The sequence below is a fragment of the Rhineura floridana genome, chromosome 13 (genome assembly GCF_030035675.1).
Source record: "Rhineura floridana isolate rRhiFlo1 chromosome 13, rRhiFlo1.hap2, whole genome shotgun sequence".
In the NCBI taxonomy this organism is placed as follows: domain Eukaryota; kingdom Metazoa; phylum Chordata; class Lepidosauria; order Squamata; family Rhineuridae; genus Rhineura; species Rhineura floridana.
Genome location: NC_084492.1, coordinates 29,064,736 through 29,086,934, shown reverse-complemented (window position 1 = coordinate 29,086,934; position 22,199 = coordinate 29,064,736). Strand labels below are relative to the sequence as shown.

At 41.9% G+C, this 22,199-nt stretch overlaps 1 protein-coding gene across 3 annotated transcripts in view; it reads right to left on the bottom strand.

Moving 5' to 3' along the window:
- ADCY7 (adenylate cyclase 7) overlaps positions 1 to 22,199 on the bottom strand; it is a 115,567-nt gene that overhangs the window by 51,537 nt on the left and 41,831 nt on the right. For all 3 annotated transcript variants that reach the window (XM_061594579.1, XM_061594580.1, XM_061594581.1), the window contains 3 exons: positions 19,771 to 20,331; positions 18,551 to 18,757; positions 16,351 to 16,506 (listed from right to left, as the gene is read on the bottom strand). In XM_061594579.1, the coding sequence (XP_061450563.1) occupies positions 16,351 to 16,506; positions 18,551 to 18,757; positions 19,771 to 19,941 (534 nt within the window). In that variant the 5' untranslated portion in view covers positions 19,942 to 20,331. The remainder of the gene's footprint in view (positions 1 to 16,350; positions 16,507 to 18,550; positions 18,758 to 19,770; positions 20,332 to 22,199) is intronic.

Sequence of the window (22,199 nt, the reverse complement as noted above, 5' to 3'; positions counted from 1 at the left end):
AGAAATCTGTAGGTTACTTACCAGACAGAGCCTACAGTCTCCCTTCTTTTGTCTCTGGGGATATAAGCAGATCATGGGGCCTTTCCCCTACAGCTCAAGAACTCCCACAGGCAACCCTTGCCTCCATTCCCTCAAACATATCTACAGCCACCATCGATGTTACTGGCAAAATAACCCGCTTTACTCTGAAGAAGCATACATGTGACTTCAGGTACAGTTAAGTAAGCCTGGATTGGCTTGGCTACATCCTCCTTATGTTTCAGTACTTTAGCTGTGGTAGGTTAGCGTGGGGCAAAGAATGACGCTGTACTTCTGCCCTTCTTTCTACTCCATCTGTGGACGGCAAACTTAAATGCTTCAACTTCAAGACCGCCAAATGTGAACGCCCCCCTAATGAACCCAAATGCCCCCCTAAAGTTTGTAGTGATGCCAACGCCCCCCTGAAAGGCTGTAATGCCCTCCAGGGGGGCACTACTGCCCACGTTGGGAATCGCTGGTGTAGAAAATACTGAGGTAGATGCGCCAATGGTTTGACTCGGAATAAGGCAGCATCCTAAGTTTGTTTTAAAAGTTTGAATAAAAACTAATTTAAACACACACACAGAGGAACTAGATACTTATGGCTATGGCCAGCAGCAATTCCAAGACCATAGCGAGCAGAAACAAAATACTATTGAAATTCTGGAAATTTCTCTTGGCCATATAAATGACTGTGCAGTTTATAGCTTATATACATCCTCATGAATACATATGCCCAAGGAAAGTTCAGGATTGCTCAGGTGGATGAAAAGCAGTTACATAAATTGAATCTACACAGATTCAAAAAATAAACACCTTTATTTTTTGTTCACGTCTCTGAAACCATGCAGCTGTCAGCAGCCCATTTTATTTTTTATTTAACAAATTTCTAGTACGCTTTTCAAGATAAAACCCTTCATACACTGGATTGCAACATACTTTTTTAAATCAGAGAAAACAATTAAGCCATAAGAAATTTTCAATGTAGTGCAAAAGCAAGCAATATTCAATACTTAAATCAAATACGTCAGCTACAGTAGCAGACCAAACCTCAGTTAAAAACAAAGACCTCATTTGCACACGCATGTTGGTCCACACTGTTCAGTCGTGCCCACTTTGGTCCTCCCTTATCAGAGCTGGAAAACAAGCAGCACAGCAGCTGGCTTAGGGTTAACATGTGAACCAGCGCTCACTGTGTCTCCCAAACAAGCCATAAACTAACCTTGGCTTCTACTCACAAACAAACCATGAACCCTGGTCCACACATAATGCTAAGCCAGACACTCCATGGTTTGTTAGCTCTGGAAAGGGAGAAATGAACTGATTAGTGCACACTAATAATGCCTGAGTAGTGCGCATTAGCATGCCACTTTCTCACAGAAAGCTCCCAGATAGTGGCCCATCAACCACCAGTGGTCAGTGAACTTCACTCAGGTGGTCTGCAGCATGTCCATATCAAATATTCATCTTGATTTTTAATTGCGTTTTTACTGCTTCTTTTATTTCTTATACTGTATTTTATTGTATTTCAATCTGAATTCTATGGAACACACGTTGTAATACAATGAAATACTAATATATCAGAAAACCTTCCTATTCTTCCAGGCTTATGCAGGCCATTTAAGAAGATGTTTGTACACAATAGTTGACCTTTCTTTTAATTGCATTTTTAATGTTCTTATTGTATAGTGGTGGCGGCGGCGGCAGCAGCTGTTTTAGCTTGTTGTAAACTGCTTTGATGTTTTTAATGAGACAGCAGTACACATATATATTTAAAAATAAATAGATAATATAACAAATAAAAGAAGCAATAAAAACCATACATCTAGCACAGAGCACATTACACTGGCTACAACAGGCAGAAAAATCATTAAGTGGTCCACCAAGACCCTCAACTATTTTCAGGTGGTCCATGGAAGGGAAAAGAGTTTGGGAACCACTGCAGTAAGCCATAGTTGTTTCCAACTATGGTTTATCATTATGCAAACAGGGCCACAGTACACTGAAATTAACCAACTGCAGATGGAACAAATAAGTCTTTAAAGCCCCCCAAAGGCCAGCAAAGAGGACGCCTTATGTACTTCCTCATGAAGGTTATTCCAAAGATGTGTGGCCAGCACAGAAAAGGTCCTGTCCTGACACTCACTAATCTTACAGATCTCTCCATTGGACCAGAGAACCTGGCCTCAGATACTGATCTTAAAGCTTGAGCAGGCTCATATTGGTGCAGGCAGCCCTTTAGATAATCTGGCCCCACACACAAAACTAGCTGGTAAAGGAAGTGGGAGTGATCCTTTAGATAAAGGAACTTGCAAACAAAGCTCTCAGAACTCCTCAAGTCCCTGGCAAAATAACTGTGGTGGAGTCTTTCTGCTATAGCTACACTATTTGCCACAGCTAGAAAGGAATGAGGAGGAGCAGTAGCCAAATGACAGAGCACAAACTTTGCATGCGGAAGGGTCAAGTTCAAAGAGAAAGACCTCTGTCTGAGACCCCTAGACAGCTGGTGCCAGAGTAGACAATATAGGTTAGGTGGACAAATAGTCTGATCTGATATAAGGCAACTTCCTAAATTACTTCCGAGGCAAGGCCCATCAAAAGGGACAAATGTTGATCTCAACAAGTTCAACTACTTAGTAGTGCCAACACCCATCAAACAAAAGGTCCTGAAGAAGTTAAGAGTATGATTGGGGAAATATAATATTTCTATTGTGCCAACCTGTTGCCTTAAAAAAACCCGGGTTAAGAGTGCGCATCTGGAAGTGCCTCCCCACAATTTTGCATTTTAGGATTCTTCGATATTTTGTCTTTGATATGATGCAATCAAAACTATCTGCTCCCTGTGCCAAACCTTAATTTTTAAACATCTGTATGGTGATGTAATTTTTCACCCCATTTGAACCTGAAACCCAAAACTTCACTCTCTTCCTTGACTGGTAGTCAATGCAAAGTTTATTTCCCCTTCAACAACCCTTTTGTACAAAAGGGTGTGCTTACTCTAAAACTCAGATATAAATGCAACACTACAGTCATTTGGAAATTGTGAAAGAGATTGTGTTTGCTCAGTGCAAAGGTAATTGAAGGAAAAATTAATGAATGCATAGGCAAAAACACTGCTTTGAAAAGGCCATGATTTAATAACCACTATTAGCAAACTGAAGCAACATCCTAGCCTAAGGAAATTAACTCATCAATTGCATGTATTCTGATGAAGATTCAATATGTACACTATAACCGAGGCATAAAGGAAATTACATCTTTTAATAACTTCAGTAGTTTCTTTTTTGCCCCTTTTTATGCACTTATCTAAGGGGAAAATTAACCAACAAGGGAATAAAAGACAGCAAATATTACAAAGGAAAAGTTCCATCTTGCAACAAAATTGTTATCTTTTTTCAATTCAGAAGAGACAACAAACAGTAAAAGCCACTATTTCTCTGGAATAAAGGATGTGGACAGGCTATTAATAGCTAGCTCCATTTTGAATATCTAGACCTCAGAATGCCCAGCACTGATAGCTCCATCATTTTGAATACAAAGCCTTCAGGTGACCTTAGAGTAGCTAGGGAAAATATTATAAGCGTTATGGAGTTATACACAATCAAATGTCCTTAGAATTACTCATTTGTGAGCTTTGCTAGCACTCAGTCACAAGCAACTAACATGTCTAACAAATAACTACTACTACTACAACTACAACAATAAGACCAAGAGAGAATTTTCCTCCAGGCAGGTCAAACTGGCTAGCAACTCAAGCAGAGGGTTGCTGCTTTTTGTTGTTATGGGTGATGGTAGTGCGTGGGGGTTTTGTTGTTTGTTTTTGGCCTTTCCTTGTTCGGAGTGGCTTGGCTCCCTTTCACGCGTCACCCTGAGCTTTCTGCTTTGAAACTGCCTCTGTCTAATTTGTGTAAGTTGACTGGAAGGGGTGGTAAATGGACAATTCCTGCCTTTAAGCAAAGGGTTGCCTGGAGGCAGAGTGATGGTCACAACCATGGTTTGCCAATCCACACATCATGCCAAAGCCTAGCTGGTTAGCCAGCCATGGATTCCAATTCTCATTATTTTATTTATTTGATTTATATCCCGCCCTTCCTCCCAGCAGGAGGCCAAGGCACCAACTGGAATATATGGTTGGTCAATTCAGACACCACATCAATCCATAGTTTTGGCATGATGTCTGAACCAACCCCAAGCAAAAGAACATGCAAGTTCTGGCCAGCAATGTGGGACAGAAAGGTTTCCAGTGCTTTATTTTTCCATGGAAAATGTTGCACTTCCTAAGTTCATTAGCAACCATTAATGGATGCCAATTGCAAACAGAATATTAGGCAAGCTTGACAATATCAAAAGTTTTTCACTTTGTTTACTAAATACAAGTAAAACAAACATGCTAATTTAGAACATCCTCATGTAGGCCATCAGAAAATTTTCTGATGCAAATTACTCTATGCAAATCACCCTAATTTACATAGAAACATTTTCCATGTTTTTTGGGGGGGAAACCTACATGGTTCTGGCCCACTGTTAGCAAAGCAAAGAAATATGTGACTTTGAGGGGACAATAAGAAGGATCAGTACATTAGTATTGTTGAGCAAAACTCCCGCTGCAGTTTTGGCAGGGTGGGGCAGAAACAAACAAAACTTACAACCAAGGCCGGTTCTAAAGGGCAGCCAGGTGGGGCACTGGCCCAAGGGCCCCTGGAGCTACAGAGGCCCCTCCGCTCCCCTTCCGTAATCCACAGAAGCAGCCGTGGCTCGCCAGACAGGAGCTTCCAAGCCGCCCGCCATCCCCCCAGTTCACCTACCTTTCTCTCTGCTGTTTTTTGCAGTTTGCCATCAATCAAGATGGTGGCCGAGGTTTCCCTAAGGGGTGAAACCTCTGCCCCCATCTTGGTTGATGGCACGTATGCGTGCTACATGCCCATTGCTGCCATCAACGAAGATGGTGGCAAAGGCTTCAGTCCCTTAGAGAAACCTTGGCCACCATCTTGATTGATGGCAAACCTGTGCGCGCAGCCACAAAAAACAGTGGAGAGAAAGGTAGGTGAAGCAGGGGATGGCGAGCGGCTCACAAGCTCCTGTCCGGCAAGCCCCAGCTGCTTCCGCAGATCGCAGAAGGGGAGCAGAGGGGCCCAGGGCAGGCTGATGCCCAAGGACCCCAGCATGCCTGGGGCTGGCCCTGCTTACCACCATTCAAATGTTAGCTTATTCTAAGTGCTGCCTGCCCCTTTAGCTCTGCAGGAGTGATGTCAGCAGACTTGAGACTGAGTCAATCTTGTGGTTACTAACAACTAGAAAGGAAAATGTTTTATTTTATTTGATCATGTTTCCTCTTAATCGCTGAATGACTTATACAATGGGCTGGAGAAAACTTTTGAACAAATGAGTACATGCATTTAGTGGTTTCATGATCTATTTTTTTTAAAAAGAAAAAAGAAAAATCACATCATTCTCCAGATTTTGAAATCCAGGGAGATGTTTGCTCCCAAAGCTATGACTAGCAAGCTTATAGAAAATATTTAAAGCTGAACTGGCTCACACATATCAGTCCAGACCATTTCACACCATTTTTATTTGATTTATTTATTATTTGATTTATATCTCGCCCTTCCTCCCAGCAGAAGCCCAGGGCGGCAAACAAAAGCACTAAAAACACTTTAAAACATCATAAAAACAGACCTTAAAATATATTAAAACAAAACAACTTTAAAAATTTTTTAAAGCTTTAAAGATATATTTTTAAAAGGGTTAAAAGCGTATTTCTTTTTTAAAAATGGTTTTAAAAAACATATTAAAAAGCAATTCCAACATAGACGCAGACTGGGGTAAGTTCTCAATTTAAAAGGCTTGTTGAAAGAAGAAAGTCTTCAATAGGCGCCAAAAAGAAAACTGAGATGGCAGCTGTCTAATATTTAAGGGGAGGGAATTCCACAGGGTAGGTGCCACCACACTAAAGGTCCGTTTCCTATGTTGTGCAGAACGGACCTTCTGATAAGATGGTATCTGCAGGAGGCCCTCACCTGCAGAGCGCAGTGATCGACTGGGTATATAAGGGATAAGACGGTCTTTCCTAGTCCCAAGCTGTATAGGGCTTTATACACCAAAACTAGAACCTTGAACTTGGCCCTTGACACATTTGCTACACATGGGCCCCATATGTAGTCCCTCAGTCCTTCCCACCATATTCTACACTATGATGGCAAATCTTTCATTTCATTCATTCTGTTTCCTGACTCCTAACAGAGCAGAGGGAGCTGTCTCAGTTGGTCTACAGGTGAGAACATATAAGCAAGCCAGCTTTCAGAGAGCGAGCGAACAGGGAGAGCGAACAGGAGTTTGACAAAGAAGCTGTAGCGAGGAAAGGGAAAAGGCCAAGAGGGCTCTGAAGCAATGCTGTGTGCTCTGAAGGGCTCCATAGCAGCTTGATTGGAAGGGGTGTGGCTTGTTAGCTATTGGCTTAAGGGTGTGGCCTGAACTGCTGAGGGCAAGAAGCAGCAGCTGTGTGTGCTGGGACTTTCATTCTGTTTCCTGACTCCTAACAGAGAAGAGCAGAGCACAGGGAGCTGTCTCAGTTGGTCTACAGGTGAGGACATATAAGCAAGCCAGCTTTCAGAGAGAGCGCAAACAGAGCAAGCGAACAGGGAGAGCAAACAGGAGTATGACAGGGGAGGTCAAGGGGCAGGTCCCTAAAAAAAACCCCCAAAAAACCCAAATTACTAATTCTCCTTGTACAGCTCACTGCATACCAGTGGGACTCTCAAGTTTACCCTGTTGTAGGACAGGACAAAGCACAGGCCACTCCAAAACAAGTAGTTAGAAAGAAACAAAAAACAGAAGAGAGTATGAACAGGAAGGATACTCCAGTGGTTGTGACCTGCAAGGTGTGTGCCATATTTGTTTTCTTGCCTGAGAACAACATGGCATACACGTGTAACAAGTGCAAGCTCGTGGCACTGTTGGAAGAAAAAGTGAGAGGCCTGGAACGGCGGATGGCCACACTGAGAACTATAAGAGAAGATGAAGAGTTCTTAGACAGAATGCTGGAACAACAGCAGCAAAGAGAAGTGGAGGTGGAAGAGCAACAGCATGTGGTAGCAGAAGAGGAGACTGCTTTGGAGAGGAACAACAAAGTGGAGGAAACTCCGTGGGAAAGGGTGAGAGTTAGGAGCAGAAAAGCTAGAAGACACCCTTCACCAGTGGAACTATGGAACCGCTTTCAACCACTCGAGGATGAGACTGGAGGACAGCCTGTGATGGAAGAATTACAGGAGACCCTGTGTGACAACAAGCAAGAGGCTGAAGCTCAGTCAAGCAGGGCCAATGAAACCTTGCCCCACAACAACAAGAAGAGAAGAGTACTAGTAGTGGAAGACTCCCTACTGCATGGGATCGAAACCCAAGTATGCAGACAAGATCCGTGGACTTGCCAGGTATGCTGTCTACCAGGAGGATGGATTAGAGATGTGACAGAAGGGTTGCCATCACTCATCAAGCCCACTGACAGGTATCCCTTTCTTCTCATCCATTTAGTTACAAATGATACTGCCAAACGGAGCTATGAAGAAATCACATCAGACTCTGAAGCTCTGGGAAGGAAACTCAAGGACTTTGGGGCCCAGATAGTTTTTTCATCCATCCTTCCAGTACTTAGAAGAGGAGTAGAAAGGGAAAGAAAAATATTCCATGTTAATGAATGGCTACGAAGGTGGTGCCAACATGAGATTTGGATTCTGGGACCACAGGCTATACTTCCTGGAAGATGGACTGCTGGCAAGTGATGGGTTGCATCTCACAAGGACTGGGAAGAATGTGTTTGGCCACAGCATGGAGAAGTTCACCAGGAGGGCTTTAAACTGAATCCTAAGGGGGAGGGAGACATAAACTTGGTGGTAACGACTGATGAAGGCTTGTGCACACTAACAGGAACAGAGAGATCGGCTGTAATAGGAACCAGTGACAGTCCTCAGAAAAATGTAGTAAGGAAGCCAAGCCATAAATCACATGGTCTTCGATGCCCGTATACTAATGCGCAAGAGCATGGGAAACAAGCAGGACGAACTTGAACTCTTAATACAGGAGGGTAATTACAACTCGATAAGTGTAACTGAAGCTTAGTGGGATGACTCCCATGACTGGAATACAGCAATTGAAGGATATAACTTGTTCAAAAAGAACAGAAGGAATAAAAAGGGAGGTGGAGTCGCACTATATGTTAAAAATATATATCCCTGCACAGAAATACAGGAAGATGAGCTTGGTAGCTCCACCAAGAGTATCTGGATTAAAATTAATGTGGCAAGTAATAAAAGGAATGTGGTGCTTGGAGTCTAGTACCGACCACCCAATCAAGGAGAAGATGAGAATTTAACTTTTGAAAACCAAATTGCCAATGTTTTGAGGAGGCATGATGTAGTAGTAATGGGGGATTTCAATTATCCCAATATCTGTTGGGAGACAAATTCTGCCAAACATGGCCCCTCCAAGAAATTACTGACTTGTGTTGGAGATAACTTTCTCCTACAGAAAGTGGAGGAAGCAACCAGAGGATCAGCTATCCTGGACTTCATTCTAACCAATAGAGATGATTTCATGGATGAAGTGGCAGTTACAGGAACTCTGGGGGAAAGTGACCACACCATACTTGAATTCTTGATTTTAACAGAAGCAAAAGCTGAGAGTAGCCATACATGCATCCTGGACTTCAGGAAAGCTAATTTTAATAAACGCAGAACAACTGTAAGTATGGTTCCATGGCAAGCGACCCTAATGAGAAAAGGAGTCCAAGATGGGTGGGAGTTTCTAAAAAACAAAATTCTAAAAGTGCAATGGCAAGCTATTCCAACAAGGAAAAAAGGGGAGAAACAACACAAGAAGCCAATGTGGCTTCACAAAAAGCTTAGAGATGACTTGAAAACAAAAAAGGACACATACAGGAAGTAGAAAGAAGGCCAGGCCACAAAGGAAGAGTACAGGCAGGTACCATGGAATTGCAGGGATGGTGTCAGCAAGGCTAAAGCTGAGAATGAGCTGAGGTTAGCGAGGGATGCTAAAAGCAACAAAAAAGCTTTCTTCAGGTACGTCCATAGTAAAAGACAGAGAAAGGAAATGGTGGCACAACTACTCAATAAGGATGGCAAAATGATAACAGATGACAAAGAAAAGGCAGAAGTCCTCAATTCCTACTTTGGCTCAGTCTTCTCCCAAAAAAGGATCTGTGACCCTCCCGGGAAACATGAAGTAGAAGGGGCAGGATTGGAGCTTGAGATTGATAGACAAATGGTCAAGGAACACCTAATCACTTGTTCAAATTGGCAGGGCCCGATAAACTGCATCCTAGAGTATTGAAGGAACTGGCTAAAGAACTCTCAGAACCGCTGTGTATTATCTTTGCAAAATCGTGGAGGACTGGTGAAGTGCCAGATGACTGGAGGAGAGCTAATGTTGTCCCTATCTTCAAAAAAGGCAAAAAGGAGGAATCAGGGAACTACAGACCAGTCAGCCTAACATCAATCCTTGGAAAAACTCTGGAGCAGATTATAAAGCAGTCAATCTGCAAGCACCTCGAAAACAATGCAGTGATTACTAGGAGCCAACATGGATTTATGAAGAACAAATCCTAATCTTATCTAATTTTTTTGACCGGGTAACCTCCCTTGTAGACTGTGGGAATGCTGTGGACATAATATACCTCAACTTCAGCCAAGCTTTTGACAAAGTGCCCCATGATATTCTGATTAGCAAGCTAGCTAAATGTGGGCTGGATGGAACTACTGTCAGGTGGATCCACAGTTGGCTCCAGAATCGTACTCAAATAGTGCTTATCAATGGTTCCTTTTCAAACTGGGCAGAAGTAACAAGTGGGTTACCACAGGGCTCGGTCCTGGGCCCAATGCTCTTCAACATTTTTATTAACGACTTGGATGAGGAGGTACAGAGCATGCTTATCAAATTTGCAGATGATACAAAATTGGGGGGCATAACTAATACCATGGAAGATAGAAACAAAATTCAAAGGGACTTTGATAGGCTGGAGCATTGGGCTGAATACTACTAGAACTCATGGACATTCAAAGAAGCTGAATTCAGGACAGACAAAAGGAGTACTTCTTTACTCAGCGCATAGTTAAACTATGGAATTTGCTCCCACAAGATGCAGTAATGGCCACCAGCTTGGATGGCTTTAAAAGAAGATGAGACAAATTCATGGAGGACAGGGCTATCAATGGCTACTAGCCATGATGGCTGTGCTGTGCCACCCTAGTCAGAGGCAGTATGCTTCTGAAAACCAGTTGCCGGAAGCCTCAGGAGGGGAGAGTGTTCTTGGACTCAGGTCCTGCTTGCGGGCTTCCCCCAGGCACCTGGTTGGCCACTGTGAGAACAGGATGCTGGACTAGATGGGCCACTGGCCTGATCCAACAGGCTCTTCTTATGTTCTTATGTTCTTAAAACAACAGAATGAAATTCAACAGGGATAAAGGCAAAGTTCTACACTGAGGAAAAAGAAACTAAATGCACAGTTATAAGATGGGGAATACTTGGCTCAGCAATACGACATGTGAGAAGGATCTTGGAATTGTCGTTGATCACAAGCTGAATATGAGCCAACAGTGTGATGTGGCTGCCAAAAAGGCAAATGCTATATTAGGCTGCATTAACAGACGTATAGTTTCCAAATTGCATGAAGTATTAGTTCCCCTCTATTCAGCATTGGTTAGGCCTCATCTTGAGTACTGCATCTAGTTCTGGACATCACACTTTAACAAGAATGGAGACAAACTGGAACAGGTTCAGAGGAGGGCAACAAGGATGATCAGGGGACTGGAAACAAAACCCTATGAGGAGAGACTGAAAGAACTGGTCATATTTATCCTGGAGAAGAGAAGACTGAGGAGAGATATGATAGCACTCTTCAAGTACATGAAAGGTTGTCACATAGAGGAGGTTATCCCAGAGTGCAGGACACGGAATAATGGGTTCAAGATGCAGGAAGCCAGATTTCGACTGGACATCAGAAAAAAATTCCTAACTGTTAGAGCCATATGACAAAGGAACCAATTCCCTAGAGAGGTAGTGGGCTCTCCGACACTGGAGGCATTCAAGAGGCAGATGGACAGCCATCTGTCAGGAATGCTTTGTTTTGGATTCCTGCATTGAGCAGGGGGTTGGACTTGATGGCTTTATAGGCCCCTTCCAACTCTACTATTCTATGATTCTATGCATGTGTTCAACCAGGGCCGGCTGGTAGCTCCATGTCAGTGGGGCAATGGAATTCGCTTCAGGTTTTAGCCTGACTTTGAAGAAGCTCGACCACAATAGGTTGAGCACCTTGCCCAGCTCCTTGAAAGTTCAGACTAAAACCTGGAGCAGATTCCACGGCCCCACTGACATGGAGCCACCAGCCACCACAGCATTCAACATATACGAAAAACCATACCAGACCTGTAAATAACCACACATTGGGCCAGTTCAGACAATTTTATCTCAGTTGGGTAAGCAGAAGTATAAATGAACTTTCTGCCCACTCGTGCAATCGCTTCTCTTCTCCCTACATGATATGCCTGAATGCAATGCAGAAGGCTTCAGTTAATCATAATATCCCATGACATCCAAACCAGGAAACTTTGGTTACCAAGTTTCTGAACAAGCCAGGATGTTAAATGAACTTTACACATCCTCATCCTCCTCACTCCTCTTTGCTCTGACAAATGTGGAGGACCAGCACAACACGCACAACACACACACACACACACACACACAAAGCTGAATTTAAATAGGAAAGAAAGAAAGAAAAACTACAGGAGATCCAATTTCAGATCTCTTGCATAATGTCCAACTTGGCCCCAACATTCCCCAGATATTATACTGCAATGTATCTTCCTGGGATTTCTCTTCTGACAAACACACACAAGTTAACACCTTTGGGGACTGAATAGAATGAAAGGGGGAGGAAATCTACTCAAGGGTTGTTGTGTTTTTTGTTAGAACCCATGTATTGAGAAGACTGAAACCCAGGGTGCCCAGGTAGCATTTAATACAAAGAAGATGCTTCAAAATACATCAGTAATCAATATACAAAATAAAACTTTTTCCTCGAAATGTGCTGAGACCCCCTCCCCCAGAGAAGAGAGGGAACAAAATATTTAAAAGGAGTGGCATTACTCCATCTAGTAGCATTCATTTGAGGAAGGAAATGAATTACCTCACTCACCGAGACATGACGCACACATCTAAACTATGTGGATACTGAATCAGAGATGCTCTGCCCCTTTTTACACTGAGCTGTTTATCAGATTTTAAAAGCTGCATGACTAGACCCCTGGTGCTGCCAAGCAATTGTGTAAAACTCACTGGAAAGGTGCAACTGGTGCACAGTGCCATGAGAATTCCTCTTTTCTGTTTCCAAGCAATTCAGAAACACACCCAACAGCCTTCTTCATGAAAAGCCAAATATCTCCTCTGGAATATAGCACAAATTATAACATCGTGAAGGAGTCTCTAGACTGACCAAGCAGGAAACATATTGAACTTAAAAACAACAAAAACACTAGACACACATGCAGAATTTGCTTTCTCTTTCTACACCTCACAACAATCTGCTTCCAAAAAGTGACTTAACTGTCGCTTCAGACAAGTAACTTCAGTTGGGCACCATCCAATTGACCAGGTGCATGATTAAAACTTTCTGTAGGCTGCCCAAATTCTAAAACTATGACCCCAGAAGAAAATCATTTTATGGCCTTACTTGAACTGATGTTTGTTTTACTGCTTGACACGTTTGCCCAAGATTCTTTCTGGCTTTTGAAAAGAAAGCCACCGGGTTTATGAAGCCAGCAAATGGGTAATGGCCAATGCTCACGTTGCAGTACAATAAAGAACAAGCAAACATACACCGGGGGGGGGGGGGACACACAACATATCCCAAGACAACAGGAAAACAAAATGCTACTGTTTCTAAACTACCACATATAATTCTTCTAACAAACATGACCAAATATAAAAATGTAGCTGTGTTTTAATCACTTAGATTAATCTATTAAAATCCTTATGACTGACTTAAAACATAGCACAGATAAACTGGGAAAGTACATATAAAAGCTCTTCTAAGATGATGCAGGCTATGACACACATATGTATGGAAAGGCCTATAGCTGAGAGATAGAGCATCTGTTTGGGGAAGGGCCATAGCTCAGTGGTAAAGCATCTGCCTTGCATGCGGAAGGTCCCAGGTTCAATCCCTGGCATGTCCAGGTAGGAATGGGAAAGACTCCTTGTATGAGTCAGAACTGCTGCCAGTCAGTGTAGACAATACTGAGCTAGATGGACCAATGGTCTGACTCAGTATAAGGAATCTTCCTATATTCCTATAAAAACAAAGTTAAGTCTTCTTGCTTTTGAAGTATTGTATTTATCCATGAAAATGGAAATGGACTGCCTTCAAGTCGATCCCGACTTATGGCAACCCTATGAATAGGGTGTTCATGTTAAGCAGTCTTCAGAGGGGGTTTACCCTTGCCTCCCTCTGAGACTAGTCCTCCACAGCTGGCTAGGGCCTGCTCAGCTTGCCACAGATGCATAAGCCAGCCCCTTCCTTGTCCGCAACTGCCAGCTGGGGGGCAACTGGGCTCCTTGGGACTATGCAGCTTGCCCGCGGCTGCACAGGTGGCAGGGCATGTAACCCCTGAGCCACTCACTGTGGGAGTGATCTTTAGTTGGCCCTTGATACCCAGGAGACACAAGTAGGGATTTGAACTCACAGACTCTGGACTCCCAGCCAGGCTCTCCTCCCCACTGTGCTATACTAGCCCACGTATTTACCCATACATTAAGTTAAATCAAAAGGTCGATTAATGTGGTGTTCTTCAACCTTGGGTACCCAGATGTTGTTAGACTACAGTTATCATACTTGGCCACTGGCTGGGGTTGATGGGTGTTGTAGTATGACAACATCTGGGGACCCAAGGTTGAAGAACTACATTAATTGACTCTAACTCATACAATTAACCAATTAAAATTTAATTTAGTCTAATAAATTATACATACAGCAAAAAAAAGTCTTGTCTCTAGTATTCTGTCTATCACAGCCCTTGGCAACCTGGTGCCCTCCAGATGTTTTGGACTATAACTCCCATCATCCTTGACTTTGGCTCTATTGGCTGAGGCTGATGGGAGTTTGTTTATTTTATTTATTTATTATTTGATTTATATCCCGCCTTTCCTCCCAGCAGGAGCCCAGGGTGGCAAACAAAAGCACTAAAAACACTTTAAAACATAAAAACAGACTTTAAAATACATTAAAACAAAACATCTTTAAAAACATATTTTAAAAAGCTTTCAAAACATCCTTTCTAAAAAATGGTTACAATTTTTTTTAAAAAAAAGGTCTAAAAACTTGTTAAAAAGCAATTCCAACACAGACGCAGACTGGGATAAGGTCTCAACTTAAATGACTTGTTGAAACAGGAAGGTCTTCAATAGGCGCCAAAAAGATAACAGAGATGTAGTCCAAAACTTCTAGGAGACAAGAGGTTGAGAAAGTCTGCTACAACATGACCAAGAAACAAACCTAAGACTGGAATAGGCAGCTTAAAGGGTGCAGCTATGTAGATAAACAGGCTTGATTTCTTAATAGCCAGGATCACCAAGGGCAGAGAACAGGGTTAGCCAAATAGCGTCCCTAAAAGATACGAGTTTCTTTACTCCCCATTCAATGGCTTCCTATATGAAGTACATAAAATGCCAGATTTGATTAAACGGTTGCAAGGATCTGGCCTGACAATATGTGGCCCACTCTCCACTAACAAACGTGCCACAAGTGAGTCTTCTGTTTTAATTACTGTGTTATTTTAATGGAATTCTTTCATTGCAAATTTGTATTATGGGTGTTTAATGGGATTGCTTTATTGTATTTTAATTATGTTTATATTTTAATGTTGTGTAATTGGTTTTTATACTTGTAAAGCCCTTAGAAGCCTATTTCAGCATTCAGTCATAAATAATAATAATAATAACAAAACAACAACAACAACAATATGCAGTATGTTCCACACACCACTCGGAGGGTGATAACTAGAACTAGGGCCTTCTCAGTGGTGGCCCCCGAACTCTGGAACAGTCTCTCTGATGAGGTGCGCTTGGCACCGACGTTACTGTCTTTCCGGTGCCAAGTCAAAACCTTCCTCTTTTCTAAGGCATTTTAATCTAACTTAATTTAGTTTTAATATGTGTTGTAATTGCTTTTAGTTTTCTTATTCTTTTACATTGTTGTTGTATTTTACTATGGAATTTTTGTATATTTTTGCACTTTGTTGTACACCGCCCAGAGAGCTATGCTAGTCGGGCGGTATAAAAATCTAATAAATAAATAAATATAAGGCAGCTTTCTATGTTCCTATATAAATGTAATATATCAATTAACTAACAAGTAAGATAAAAAAAAGACTTCCATAAGTTATGTTCTTTTTCTCCTCAAACTTCAGCTCTTTAAAAACTGGTAAGTTTTCTCTATCAGAGAAAAGGGGGCTATGTAGTGCATGCAACCAGCTAACATTTTAGATAACTATGTTATAACTGTTAGAGGCATTAGCTTCTGGGCTCTCACCTGATTAAAAAACAACAGCCAATAAGCTATCTGGTTTTTAATCAAGTAAATTTACATGCCACCCTTGGCTTCCTCATGGGGAAAGGTGGGACATACTGAAAGAATAATAATGGTGATGATGTAATTGTTGAAGAAAAAGGCTTTTTCAAGTACTTGAAAGGTTGCTACACAGAGGTAGGCCAGGATCTCTTCTCGATCGTCCCAGAGTGCAGGACCAGGAATAACGGACTCAAGTTACAGGAAGCCAGGTTTCAACTGAACATCAGGAAAAACTTCCTCACTGTTAGAAGCGGTACAACAATGGAACCAATGACCTAGGGAGGTGGTGGGCTCTCCAACACTGGAGGCATTCAAGAGGCACCTGGACAGCCACCTGTCGGGGATGCTTTAATTTGGATTCCTGCATTGAGCAGGGGGTTGGACCCGAAGGCCTTATAGGCCCCTTCCAACTCTATGATTCTATGATTCATGCTTTTAGATGTAGCACTTGAATATCAAAGCAAGCACTATCTTAAAAGAAGCATTTCCCTCGTGTGACAAAAGCGGAATGCCTCTTCTGAGATGGCATCAGCAATAGTAGCTATATTCAAAATAATTAACCTTTTAAAAGAAGTGTCCCCAAATTAACTGGGGGGGAGCGTCTGAGTCAGTCAAAGAGTTTAACAGATTGATTTACCTAATCAGTTAAACACACTGCAACTCTAATGCAATTATACTAAAAACTTTTGCCTTACCTGAAAAGCAAGGGTCTCTTTGTTGTAGCCTGCTACAGCAATGCTCAAGACTACAATATGAGAGACTGCTGAAACGCTGCTGACAATGACAGCATCTCTCATTCCAAAGGGTAGCATGGTATAAGCCGTGAAGATGATGAACAGAAAAAATGGCACCTGTTAAAAAGAACAAGAACCTTTATAATTTTCAAGTGCCTGCCAAAAGTTATTTAACAGATACATTTCAAGAGAACAACAGAAGTTGCAAAGGAGCAGCATTCATAAAAGCTTTCAAAGAACTAGAGAAAGTAAGAAGTAGATAAACAGCACAATTTCCCCTTAGACAAATGGCTGGGGGGATATGCAATGGCTGGGGGAATATGCAAACCATTCAGAAACACAGGAAGGGAACAGGTTTGGATGAGAACAAATAAACTGAGACACAACCCCAACTAGGTACCATCTGCACTATTCATTTAAAGCAGTTTTATACCACTTTAAACAGTCAGGGCTTCCCTCAAATAATCCTGGGAACTGTAGTTTGTTGAGGGTGCTGAGAGGAGACCCCTGTTTCCCTCACAGAGCTACAATTCGGGACCCCTGTTTCCTTCACGGAGCTACAATTCCCAAAGTTCCCTGAGAAGAGGGATTTATTGTTAAACCACTCTGGGAACTGATGGGGCCCAAAACAGAGGTACTGTTGATGGGCATTTCATCTGTCTGAGGAGATATTATTCAGGATGAGATTGCATTCCCTATGGTTATTCTTTTGATCTAATGGGTGGTGCATTTATAGATGCTGTGAACAAAGGCACAATGCACAAGTATCCTCACTTTGCAGAAGAGATGTTCTTTACCATCCAAGTACTCACATGTAGCTCTCCCATGGCAGGGGTGGCTGATCTGTGGTCCTTCAGCTGTTGTTAAATTCTAAATCCCATCAGCAAGCATGGTCAATAGTTAGGGATGATGGGAGCTATAGTTCAACATCTGGAGAGCCACAGTTTAGCCACCCCTATAGCACCATGCTGTGGTTAGAGTGCCACTAGGACAAGAAAGACCCAACTTCATATCCCTGTTGAGCCATGAAGCTCACTGGGTGGCCTTGGGGCAACTGCACTCAATCATTCTCTCTCTCTCAGCCTAGCCTACCTCACAATGTTTGTTTAAGGGGAAATTGAGGGAGAAAAAGAACCATGTGAGCTTCTTGGAAGGAAGGAATATAAAAATATTAACAAATTTAGGGAAAGCTTGCCCGGCAGCATGTGATATTTTGTACCTTTTATGATGTTACATGTCTCTAGGCCATATATGCCAAATAATCTTCAACCACATCCAAACATATACAAGGATATTGTGCATATTCTAAATGTTCATTTTAGTTGATCAGTTATGTCTTCCCGCCTGTTCCCTCTGTCTCCAGTTTGGCAAAAGGTTTCTCTAAGGCACACCCACATCAGTAACTCTCAATGGTGCCCCTAATTGCTCATAATCAAAGCAGCATTAATTTTGCAAACTGATGTCATAATTAAATGCTTCCCCACCCTGCAGGTGATTAACCATGCCTATTTGCATAATGAACAGAGTCTAGGGATATCCAGACAAGCCTAGAAGGCATTTCATTTTCCTTTTAAAACACAGATTTTAAACTCAGTTTATATACAGCCTTACTGAGAGCCAATGTCCTGTAGTGTAGCGGTTCCCAAACTGTGGTCCATGGAGCACCAGTAGTCTGCCAGCTTCATTCAGGTAGCCCATGGCATGTCTGCATTGCACCCATATTGATTTTGAATTGTATTTTACTACTTCTTTTATTTCTTATATTGCATTTTACTCTATTCCAATTTTTAATTCTATGGAATGCAAACTGTAATACAATATAAAAATGAAAGCAGCAATTAACAATACAATTAAAAATCATACAGCATCTAGCACAGAGCATTACAACAGGCAGAAAAATAATGAAATGGTCACCATTTAGCAATCTTCAAGTGGTCCATGGGGGGGAAAGTTTGGGAACCACTGCTGTAGTGGATAGAATATTGAACTTAAATTGGGGAAACCCAGGTTCTAAACTCTGCTCACTCATGAAGCTCCCTGGGTGACTTTTCATCAATTGCTTAGCTGATCTCATGGGAGAGGCTAGATTGGGGAGGAGGTGGGATAAGGAACAGCTTGGAGGAAGGAGTGGATGATAGATCAATAGATAAAAAGTTAATACCTGTTCCCATGCAGCAAGTTGAGGAGTGTTCCCTTTGTCAAAAATAGAGACATATCCTATGGCCAGCAAGCAGATCCAAATCACTACAGCAAACAGTTTGAGCCGACACCAAAAGAAGTATTCGATATAAACCAGAACATACATGACTATAAAAATCATGAGAGCTGTGCTGACTGTAACAACATAGACAAGATGATCACGTGGTGCCTGTTAAAAACAAAGCAAAAGTTATCCCCTGTTTACATGTGTCCATTCTTCAGCACTACAGTGCAATCTCACAGCAACCTGATGTTTTAAAGACATTAGAATACACTAGAGCACATCAAGAACAGGAGAAGCTCTCACTGTCTGACCTGGAACATTTGTTCATCAAGCCAGGGATGAAGAACTCTTAAGATGTTGTTGGGACTACAGTTCCCATCATTCCTGACCACTAACCTTGTTGGCTGGGGGTGATGAGAGCTGTAGTCCAGCAATATCTGGAGGACTACCAGCTCTCCATCCCTGATCTAGCCCAATTCTAGGTGCTATGGCTTACAGCAGGTCTCCAGAATCTCAGGAACAAGTTTTTTCCAACACTTGCTACCTTATCATAGGAATGTAGAAAGCTGCCTTATACCAAGTCAGGCCATTGGTCCATCTAGCTCAGTACTGTTTACACTGACTGGCAGTAGCTCTTCAGTGTATCAGGCAAGAGCTCTACTTAGAGATGCCAGGGATTGAACCTGGGACCTTTGGCATGCAAAGCAGATGTTCAACCACTGAGCTACACCCCTATCCTTTTATCTAGAGCTAATAATGCTAATATTGGCTCTGTTAGCATAGCTCAGAACCCATCCTCCACTCCCAGGATAAAAGTATACACACAAAAAACAAAACCCTAAAAAGTTATCACATTCTACAACTCAAGATTCATTTCAAGTGTTCACAATTTGGTATTAACAAGCAATTTCCATTGAGAGTACTGTATGTTGGTAGATTTACGCCTGAAATGGGATTCTGAAATTCCTTTAAAATGTGCAGCATCTTAATAAATTCTTTAGGAGTAAAAAAATATATATCTAAAAAAACCTTAGTAAAAAACTCCAGGAATTTAGGTTGCTATGCTCTAATGCACAAACTTGTAAAGCAAGCGTCTCTCTCACTACAGATGCCTTTATGTTTTAGAGGAAATTACTTATGGACTTCACTTCAAAGCTTGAACAGCAGTATATACTCACATCCCAGCTGATGAGAACTGTGATGAGGGTCGTACAATAGGCGACTACAATGAAGAGCAGGAAGAAGAGAAGAGGATGTTGTTGACTTGAGTAGCGGTACTTTTCATATAAAGGGTCTGTTATCTTGCAGCCTTCGTTTTCATTAAAGAAGTATTTGCCTTTAGCTGGCATTTTAATTCTGGTGTGCCTCGGTGCCTCTCTCCCTCACAAAAGGCAGGACAGATCTGTGTTGTTCCAAGTAGCAAGCGCCACGCTTTCCGCCAGTCAAGTAGCCGCCGGGTCTCCCTTGTTTGGCCGCATCAGCAGACTCATCCTCTGCATTAGCATCTCTTCTTATACACATCGAGTCCTCCAGATCTCAGCATAAATTAGAAAAGAAGCACCCTCCTCCTCTCTCAAGCCATGTGCTATGCATCAACAGCTCCACACATGCTTTCCCCCCCCCAGACTTGATTGCTATTTGTGCTGCTGATGGGAGACTGTTTCTACTTTGCCATATTCATTCAGACATCTTTCACAAGCTGTCAGCAGTTCCCTCAGATTAGTGCTTTGTAGGACGAACTGGGGAGGAGAGAGAGAGAGATGATTTTTTATGTGTGTTTTAATTTTATTTTTTTTATACTTTTTTTTTAAAAAAGGCTTCAGTAAGGCAGGTGTGCCTTTGTCTAAGAAGAGTGCATGTTCTTCAGCCCCCAAGGTAAATATTATTTAACAAGGGCAAAACAGAAACACTCACACCACTTCTCCCAACTGGATGAGTCACAATAATCCCTTTAAACACTATGTTCCTCTTATGTTAACAAAATACTGTAACATTGTTGTTACTAAATGATTATTAATAAGCTGTTCCTCTCCTGAAACATTCAGACTTGTAATCCTTTTTATGAATCTATCATTACCCTCCTGAGTACATCATCAAAAAGACTGTGAAAATACTATTATTTATTATTATTTATTTATTTATTATTAATTATACCCCACCTTTTTTTTTTCATTAAACCCAAGGCGGTTTACATATGGTTCCCAGGCAGTCTCCCATCGAGGCACTGACCAGACCTGACCCTGCTTAGCTTAGAACTGGCCTTATGTGCCTTCACACCATAGCCTGCAACCTGCTAGGAATACTAATACTAGGAGCAGCCTTGCATTTAACAAGTTGCCTGGTGGTGTTAGGCAACCAGCAGGCAAGTGAGCAGGCTAGTAGAGGAACAGACCAATTTTTCTGACCCTCCTCAGCCAGTCCTTTTGGTGTCCATGCTAGCTACAGAGGAAGGGTTGACTCCACCAGTTTGACAAAAGGCAAATATTTTCACAAGCTTGGAGTCTGCATGCCCTTGCTGGTTGTGGAAGAGGCTCTTTTTCTTCCTCTGAAGACTGAACAGAAATGAAGACTAACACCCTCCCCCCCCCATGCAGATTAGAAACTTCTGTGGTGTTTACATGGCTGTATTAGAGATGTCACCTGGTTAAATTAGTTGATATGGGTTTTAGTCAGTCAAAGCTTGTATGTGTGCCAAAATAATAATTTCAAATAAAAAAGTGCTTGTGGATGATGTATCATACCCGGCATAACTGTAGGAAAGGCAAGAGAGAAGCCTCTTCTAAGACAGTGCTTACCACCTGCAGTTCACAGTATACCATTTTTTAAATTTTATTTATTTAAATAATCTGCTGCCTGATCAATCAGGTGCACCTGTTTGATCAAGAAAAATAATGCACGGATTAATCTGAACTTAATACTTGTTGCAGCCCTAGAAAATATTTTTATTTTATTTAGACAAGTCCATATTATCCAATCAACTGTGTCCTCTCCACAGTTCACAATTTTAGATTTCAAAATCCAGCCCTCTACTGGAATGGGAAGAACATAAGGGATAAGCATTAAACACTGAGGCATTCAAGATGATCTTTCAAGCATTGGGTATTATTTGCATATTACAAAGTGGGGAAACTGAGGTTTTCCTAAAGTTATCCTGCAAGTTATAACAACCCATCCATGTAAGTCAGCCACACTGTGTTCAGTGGGTCTTACTCCCAAGCAAAAAATCATAGGATTGTAGCTTACAGCTGATTAAGATATTAAACTCAGTTCCTAGTCCTAACAGTATTCTACTGATTATAAATTATATACATGTGCAGTCATCTCAAAAGCCTAAAACCAGGATGGGAGATGCATGTTTCTCCAACACAGCTGTACCAAATATAAACAATCAGATTCAAAACCCCTCAAAATATAAAAGTTGAAGCTGGGACTGAACCTGTGACCTTCTGCATGGAAGGCAGATGCTCTACCACTGAGCTACGGTCCTTCTCTCTTTGAGAGAGCAGGCCCACATGTTCAAGGGACATATGTACATAACTGCTTCCTCCTATGAAACAAATGGGAAAGCTCTTGTGGGCAGAGGCAGTTCTTGCAGCTGGTCAGAGTT